Source organism: Crocuta crocuta, unplaced genomic scaffold, assembly GCF_008692635.1.
Source record: "Crocuta crocuta isolate KB4526 unplaced genomic scaffold, BGI_CrCroc_1.0 scaffold14, whole genome shotgun sequence".
Classification (NCBI taxonomy): domain Eukaryota; kingdom Metazoa; phylum Chordata; class Mammalia; order Carnivora; family Hyaenidae; genus Crocuta; species Crocuta crocuta.
In genome coordinates, this window is record NW_027530209.1 from 490,215 (window position 1) to 498,740 (window position 8,526).

Sequence of the window (8,526 nt, forward strand, 5' to 3'; positions counted from 1 at the left end):
CCTTCGCCGCCTCTGCCTCGGAGCCTTCCCGTCGGAATCCATTCGGCTTGCGAGGGTGACGGGCGAGGCCTGGCCGGGGTCGGGTTCAGCGGAGGCGCGCAGAGGCCCCACGAGCCAGTTTCTAAGGAAACCCTCGGTATGTCTAAGCAGCAGTCCGTCTTTTTGTAGGAGAAAGAAGCAGTACGGGAAAAGCCTTTCGGTCCTCCATGCTCATGCCGATGACGTGACGCGCTCCGGCTGCGGCCTGAGTATCCCCCTCCCCATTGTATTTCCGGCTTGAGCAAGTAAAATACCTTCATCAATTTAAAGGAAGTTGGAGCGTCGGAAGGCGTTTGGCTGCTCGCGCCGGCTGGAGAGGCAAGTTGTGCACTCTCGCGGCTCCTGGGACCCCACGGCGCTCACCGTCCCAAAGCCCCCGCTCGCCTCCTCGCTTTCCGCCACCCTGGGCACCCGACTCAACGCCGAAGGAACTTTCTGTAACGAAGGGCACCTGAGCAAAAGATTTTTCTCCCTCCCACCCCCACCTCTCCCCGGCCAGCCCTCGCCTCCGTAGTAAACAAAATACACCAGAAAAAAGCTGTTTACAGACGGGGTAATTAGGTTTTCAGCCAGCAGCAGAAACGCGGCGAGCTCATTAGAAGTTTCCACAAACAGCCAGCAACCCTCGAGGGCAGACTGCGAAGTTGGAGAAGGCGCAAACGGGCTCCTAGGCGCGCGGAGGGGCGCGAAGAAGCCGCCAATATATATCATCTCAATAAAAAGCCGCTCTTGGAAAGCTTGCATAGTAATTGAGATGGGCGCTCTTTTCTGATCTGGGTTGGCATTTCCTCATCTCGAGCTGACAGAGCCAACTCAGGAAATTGCTGGTAATATTCATCTGGGGAGCACTTTCATTAAACGTAATTCATTCGACTTTCACAATAAATTGAGTGGCATCCTTACAGCGGAACCTTTTTATCCTTGATTAAGTGCTTGCCAAGCTTTGGTTTCCCACTTTATTGTCACATTCCTTCAAGCTGAGTCGTCAACATGCCAATCGACAGCAGAAAAAAAAAAAAATGTGCGCGTCTTGTTTACCAAGCTCCGGGGAGGGGTTAGTGCTGATATAGAGAAAAAGAGCTGGTCGGAAGCTTAAGTAGCGGATAAATCAAGACCGCAACTTTCTGCAAACGCGGGTCGGGAATTGAGCTATGATGGCGAGTAGATTGCAGGAGGAGGCGAAGAGAGTAAACCCGACCCACCACCCGGTTGCTTCTGCACGCAGCTGACCCAACCGCGCCTCGCCTCTCTGACTAGCCCACCCCTCTCTATTAATTAAAATAGCCAAGACTGTTAAAGTCTTAGAAAAAGATCTGAAGATCCTACAGGACTTGGTTGCTTTAAGCGAACTTTCCAGAATCGAATCAAAGATAGGCATCTTATTTAAAAACAAACAAAAAACTCAGAAAGAATCCACACTTCCTAAGTCGCCACAGGAGAGTAAGCAAACTTCAGAGTCTCCAAGAGCTTTCTTTCTGGGCGGAGGGGTGCAAGAAAAGTGTTATTTCTCATTCTCAAGATTCCCTTTTACTCTTTAAACAAATGCCGGCAAAGCCAAACTAATTCTAGGCTCTTCAGACCCTGGAAATCCAAGGGAAGCTGATTAGCACCTTGATAACTCAGGACTGGGAGAAACCAGGAAGGCATCCCTTTGCCAATCCGTGGTCCCTTCTCCCTCACCCACTATAAAATCAAAGAAGGCCAAGACAGAAAATTGCTTATTTGGAAAAGCAATATCCAAATGCTTTCATCACTCAAATGTCCTTTTGAAAATATTGTCCACGGTGGTTATTACCTGGACAATGCTGTCAATTTCTGTACTCTGCAGAAAATTTTCCCTCAGATAAAAAAGTAGGACATTGGGCACCTATCTCAAAAAAATCAACCAATTTCCCTGCCACCAGATATATTTTTCACCCAGACAACACTTTCATTAAGGAGGAAATAGCCGTCAACAATTCAAAGCCAAATAGAAATCAACTTCACACAAAGAGGAGCCACGAACTTAATGGCTTTCCGGGAAAACAGCTGAGAAAGTTGGAGTAATTCTGGTTCTCCCCTTCTTATACTGAAGGCAGACTCCCCCAGAAGCTGTTACTAGAAGGCCCCAGACCACAATAATCCTTCTGCAGGGTGGCAGAAGGACAACCCACCCAAGTGCTTCCTACCACCCAGGGAGCTGCTTTCTTGGTCAACGGATAGTTGAACATTTCAGGAAAATACCTGGAATAATAACAACTTTTCCTCCCGCAGAGTCCTGGAATATGTCTTGGGACTGATTAGTTCCCAAATTGTGCTGCTGGGGCATAGTCTCCTTCAAAAATCTAGGTTTAATCCTAGATCACAAAGTCTGATCCAGAGTAGAAAACTCAGGAAATGCAGTGGGGGCGGGGAACTTTCAGGACTATCTCCAAGAACTGGACTTAATAAAAAAAACACTGAATGGCCATTGTTAGGTCGTTATTGTACTTTTCTTTTCAGAAATAAACTCAAATTGTAAAATTTTCAGTGGGCAGTGGTTTAATCTTCCAAGGATGTAAAGTGTTCAGACCTAGTCCAAAGGATAGAGATTGGTGGTCTCTCTCCTGCTGCTCTTCCTCAGCTTCCTCAGTTCTTAACTGCCACCTTCATACTGAGTGAAGTTCACCCAAATGGTCTGGCTCCTAATAGCGAGGAGGTAGTATTCCATGGATGTATTAATCACTCTTTTGTCTGTATTAAAAACTGGTGTGGAATTCACATTTTAAGGACACTCTAATTTTGAGGGAATAACTGACTCAAAATCTTTTTTTTACAGACAAGGCTTGGAAAGAATTTTTCAATTCTTGCCCATGTTTGTTAAAAAGCAACCAGATTATTAGCAATTTTAATTTCTAGCAGAACTGGTGGGGCCTAAATTGGGAAAGTGAAGAGCCTCTTCTCATGAGAAGAGAACTATGGACGTGTAACTGACTACAATAACATCATTCAACCCTTTGTCACATTCTCTGGACTCAATTTCTAATAAACATTTTTGTTGACATGCCCAGGGAGTGCTCATTAGACTCAGTGCTAAATGCAGAAATTGCCACAGGTGAGCCCCAACAAGACACCCCTGCCTTCTGCAGGGAGGTGCTCTCCCTGAGTGCCCTGGCCTATCCTTCAGTTTGATCCACTGAGAATAACCCAGTTGAGGTCTCCCTTTCTTCAGAACCAAAAAGCACATTTTCCTAGTTTATCCAGTCTGTGCTTCAATTCAGTTAAAATGCTATCGTCCTGTTACCCATTCTATCATACTGAAAACATCCTGGAATCAGTCCAGAACTGACTGGAGAATAAAGATTGCAGGACTTTTTTTTGAACAAGTATTGTTATGCCATAGGTTCCTCTCCTGCTGAACTGAGACTTTTAAATCTACAATACATAAAATTCAATAGACAGAAATTTTCCTTGCCTTTATTTTTTTAATGGTTTCCAATTCCCTTGCATTTATGGATGGAGTTAGCCCTGTGGTGATTTTTGAGTACGCCAGCTAATAAGCTTCAGAAGGTTACTTTGTAGACACATTTCTAATTAACTTCCCTTTGCAGTACTAAATAAGCTTCCAGTTTGAAATAGGACTCATCTCTCATAAACACAAAACCACTCAAAATCTTCAACCTAGAACAGGCATTCAAAGAACTCTGGGCCAAGAGACATACTTTGAGAACATTCACCCAATTACAGGCAGGAGACTGTGGCTTAAGAATAGAGCACTGACCTGCTCTCTACAGAGAACTGCTTTTCATTTAAAAAAAAAAAAATCCAGAATTTGGGAATATTTAAGTTATTTCTCTATAAGCAGAAGCAGAAATATTTTTGTGTAAGAAATACCCAAACAAATCTTGGTCCCTGGATATAATGTGGTGATCGCTCCTTGGAGAACATAACTGGGATTGCAGGGGCATAAAAGGGAAAAGAGGGTACACTGTGTTATCAGGTAGAAGGCGATACATAAATAGAGCACCCTGTCTCTTAACTTGTGGTGTGAGCTCATCAAGACATAAAATTAGTCATTAAACTCCTTCTTGGCTATGGCAACTCAAGGAGAAAAATAAAATAAAATAATGGTTTTGCCACTCCTGTCTTCTTGGAGTGTAACTTGAAGCAGCTCCTGACAAACTGCATGCATCTATTGCAGTTTCTGGCAAAGATCTAGGATGTTCTAAGATACAACTACAAATAAATGAGTATGTGGTGTTTGATAAAAACAGATGGGGAAGTAAGCTTTGACCATTTCTTGTTGCCCTAGAGCTTTAATCAAGGCTCTCCACTTCCTTAAATGCCTAGAACCAACCTATCCTGACTGCCAGTGCACTCTTTTAAGTTCCTTTCCATGGTAAAAACCAGCTCCCTGCTCCTCCAGGAGAACCTCTTGGAATTCTGTGGGCAAATAACCAGGGGATTACAATCCCTGGAAATACTACCTGGGGTCACAGCGACCAGCCTTTTGTTTTGGTGGTTTCTAATCCCCGACACACAAAACAACTTTAGATCGGAAAGAAAAGAATGGACTTCTAAATCACCTTCTCTATTTTATTGTTCACATTTCATATTGTTTTGAGTGAAATTGGAAAAATTGTCTCCTTTCTCCGTATTGCCAAAAGGCATTCAGGTAATGAAGTCTGTAACTAAACGGTAATTGAATCAGCATAATTTGCACACTGAATGGTTTTCAAATGCTCCCAGTTTACAATTAAAGGAGAATTAATGCGCTTGTTGTTGAGAACGCAGCGCATTAGAATAAATCCAGCACTGTTGTTGTAATGAGTGGAAAACGGTTTAACTGCCAACAAACACATTTAAAATTTAACACAACGTATTGATTTCACTTCTGCTTTTGATAGATTATTTTACAGACTATCGAAATACTTGCTCCAAGCAATAAACTGAACCACGGCTGGGAGCCTTTGCCGTGTGTGTATGTGAGCACAGTCCAAGGACATAAGAACAGTCTTGAGGTTCAGGTCATGCGTAAAGGCATGCAGAGGAAAGGGGCAGAAGGTTTTCCATGGTCAAAGGAGTCGTTAATATCCCTCTCTGTAGCCTTCATTTTGCCATCCTTCCCTTCTCTCAATCAACAATTTCTGTATTTCCTCTGGCCAAACTTTCTGCCCTCCGTCTTTGGGCTCTCAATGTCAGTAGGTTGACCGGACACAGGTGGGGGCAAGAATGATTGAAGATGGTAAATGGGAAGGACAATTTTTGCATTCTGTCTGCGTTCCAGTCTAGGAAGGCACAGACTTCGGTGACAGAGTCAGAAAGGCTGTTCTTTTGGATTGGCTGCCCTGGCTTTCACCTGTTTACCCCAAGGTGTCCTGTAGGCGAGGACACTGACGCGCAGCGCCCTCTGGCGTCCACGGCTATGATAGTCAGGCGATAAAAATGCAAAGACCGGCAACACTGAGGGTTCTCGGATTGAAGCTGAAACCCCTGAAATGCACACGCCCTCACATACATATTCACACACGCGTATACATACACACTCATTAACATACACAGAGTTCACGCAACTAGCAGCCCCTCAGTCACATGCACCAGGGCAACAGCTGGGAAATGTTCTCAGGTTAGCAACACTTACTCCCAGGCTTGTGGGTCCTGAAACCCTTGGGATTGAGGGACCAAACGGCCCCCCGCCGCCCCATCCGGTTTATCCAGCCCCGTCAGAGAGCTCCAGCCGCCCCAGCACTCCTCGCCCCTGGTCAGATCTCACTGAGCCCACGGTGCGCTCTTGTGGCCCAGAAATAAGCTGTGGGGAGTCGGTGCACTGAGCACAACTTTAACAGCAGGATGGGAGTGTCCCTGGCCCGCCCTGAGGCCAGACAGGAGAAACCGCTCCCTGCGTCTTGGCTCCACGCGGTACTCAGAGCTACCAATTCACCTCCACCCCCAGTTCCAACTGTGTGCAAAGTCCAGACCCCCGAAACTCCATTCCGGAAAGACTCCGGCAGCGGCTGGCTGTTCAGTATTCCCTTCCTGACCACAAGGCCCGCCATTCCCAGTAAGGGGCTCGGCGCTGGACCGGGGGTTCCGTTACTTGGTGGAAAGGAGGGAGTGGGAGGGGACGGAGGAGAGCCACTACTTGTTTTGCCGGGGCGCCCCTGACTTAACTCTATCTGATCTGATCGCTTGTGCTGCTCCTGTCTGAGTAGCTTGTCCTGGGTGAACCCTACAAGTCGAACAAAGTTACCTCTACTTCTTTCTGTGCCATATCTCAAAACTGGGGGGCTGGGGTGGGTTCACTCTCAAAGCCACAGACCTGGGCAGATTCGTGCTCCCGACTCTATACCTCCATTTCCTTTCGTTTTAACTCTGTGGATGAACTAATGAGAGTTCCACGTCTTCCACCCTTTCTCTGTCCCCACAAAAGCATCCTGTCCCGCTATCTCCTCGGTTTCTGGGGGGGTCTAGGGCGCCCTGTACGATGTTCAGAGTCACGCACAGGAGAGGGAGGACCGGAGCACGAAATGACGGTGGGAACCCCGGAAAATCCCGTAGGGATGCAGACACCAGCTTGCCAAAGTTGCTCCACCACTGTCGCTAGGACGCTGCTCTCGCCGAACGGGCAGTCTCACCCTCCTCCCGCGCGCCCCTGGGTGCCTGGCCTCTCGACCAGGGTGGGATTGCGGGGGCGCCGGATCCACAGCGACTTACCAAGTAGACGGTGGGCTGCAGGAGGAGAAGCACGTACCAGCACGCAGCCTGCATCCTCCCGCGTCTCAAACTTCCTCGGCGGTGCTTTCGCTGAGTCTTTGTTCCTTCAGAAACATAGATCCACCTGACATCCACTTTACAGAGCCAGGAGCGCTCTCAGCAGCCTAGATACAAATGAAATTAGACATCCCATGACCACGCGGGCAAGGTTAGGCTTGGCAACCAAGCGGGAAAAGGGGGTCGTGGAAGGGAGGGGTTGGACCAAACACCCGAAGGGGGTGGGGGCCGGAAAAATTGAAAAGCGAGTAAATCCAGCGCCTGAAACCAGAGAGCGCGCTGTCCGCAGGCGGGCGGGCCGAAGGGTAGGAGGCTGAAGGGCTCCTTGCGCCCTGCGCTCCTCGAGTGCGTGTTCCCGGGCGGTGAAGACAGGAGGTGGCGGGGCACCCAGAGCCGCGTGCACGCTGGTTCGGAGCCCAAACGTCTCCGGCAGCGAGACCTGCCCTAGTGTTTGATGTCCAGGCGGCTCGGACTTAAAGCGGCGGCTGGTTCTTCGCCAGCGCTGGCAGTGCTCACACGCGTACACACCAGCAGAGAAAGAGATGGAGAGAGAGGGGAAGAGGGAAAGAGAGCTAGAGAGACTGGGGGGTGGGGGGGGGGGGAGCGCGGGAAGGGGAAGGGGTACGTAGAGCTGACCAGGATTAGGCGCTGGGCATCTTCACCCGTTGGATGGAGTCGGGGTGGGGAAAGGGAATGCAATTTGCATACAGCGAAGCCGGGCTCAGTGTACCCACTGGAGCCCCCTGCCCAGAGATACGCGCGCATACAGGCACGTCTTTGGCACGACTTCTTTTCGAGCCACGGGGCACAGTCAGTCGCTAACTTCTGGAGTGGGAGCCTGCCCGGGTCTGTGAGGTCACCCGCCAGGCTCACTCTGTTCCCCAACCAGGGGCCCTCCCGCCGCCCCTCTCTGCTGTCCCGTCATCCCGCCCCGAGATGATACCCTCTCCGGGACTGTGGAGGCGAAGTGTACGTACCGCGCAGGACTGGGGGCGAATTCGGCGAGCAGGGGCCGCTCTGGGCAGGCTCCATGGAGAAGCTACTCGGGCCTGGCGTCTCCGGAGCCCCGGACATGCCCTCCCTGGCGCTTCATCTCCCTGCTCAGGCGCGGACAAGTCCCGCCGCCCGGTTCAGCCTTGGCGAGTCCGCGTCTCCGCGCCCCGGTGGCGCTCAGGCTGGGTTCCGCGGGAGCCTCGGCTCGGCACAGTTGGGTTCACGGTGCAGGAAACTTAAGAGGCAAGAGAGGGAGGAGGAAGCAGCGGGGAAAAGGGAGGAAGAGAGAAAGGGAGGGAGGAGGAGGGAGGGAGACGCGAATGCACCGGACAGCCTGGGACTGCCAGCCCAGGCTCTGGGACGAGCAGCCGAGGTCTCCTCGCCTTGCGAGGCTGCCGAAGGATGGTGCAAATGACTTAAGGGGAGGAGACTGGACTTGAACTCGAGAGACAAACACTGGCCGTTCAGTAGGAAAAAAAAGCCACACGGCGGGCGCAAACGGTCCGAGTTTCTGAGGGAGGGGTGAGTTGGCAAGGCGCGAAGGCTCCCGGCGCACCGAGCAGCTGCACGAAAACCGCGACCCTGGGAAGCCACGGAGCCCCAGAGNTGCCCGGCCGCTGGGGGACGCGCCGGCGCGCGCCGGGGCTCGGGGCGCCCACGAGGCGGGGCTTTCTCCGTAGGTCCGCAGCTCGCGGCGCCTCCCTTCCCGACACTGGCAATTACCTCGGCGCGTGGGTGAACGATTCCTCAGAGACTAGTTTAGTC

General features: G+C 50.4%; 1 protein-coding gene across 1 annotated transcript in view; it reads right to left on the minus strand.

Moving 5' to 3' along the window:
• The window catches only part of NXPH1 (neurexophilin 1), a 293,276-nt gene extending 286,509 nt beyond the window's left edge, over positions 1-6,767 (minus strand). The window contains exon 1 of the mRNA XM_077765324.1: positions 6,712-6,767. Coding sequence (XP_077621450.1) covers positions 6,712-6,765 — 54 coding nt within the window. The 5' untranslated portion in view covers positions 6,766-6,767. The remainder of the gene's footprint in view (positions 1-6,711) is intronic.
• Between the last annotated feature and the right edge of the window lie 1,759 nt (positions 6,768-8,526).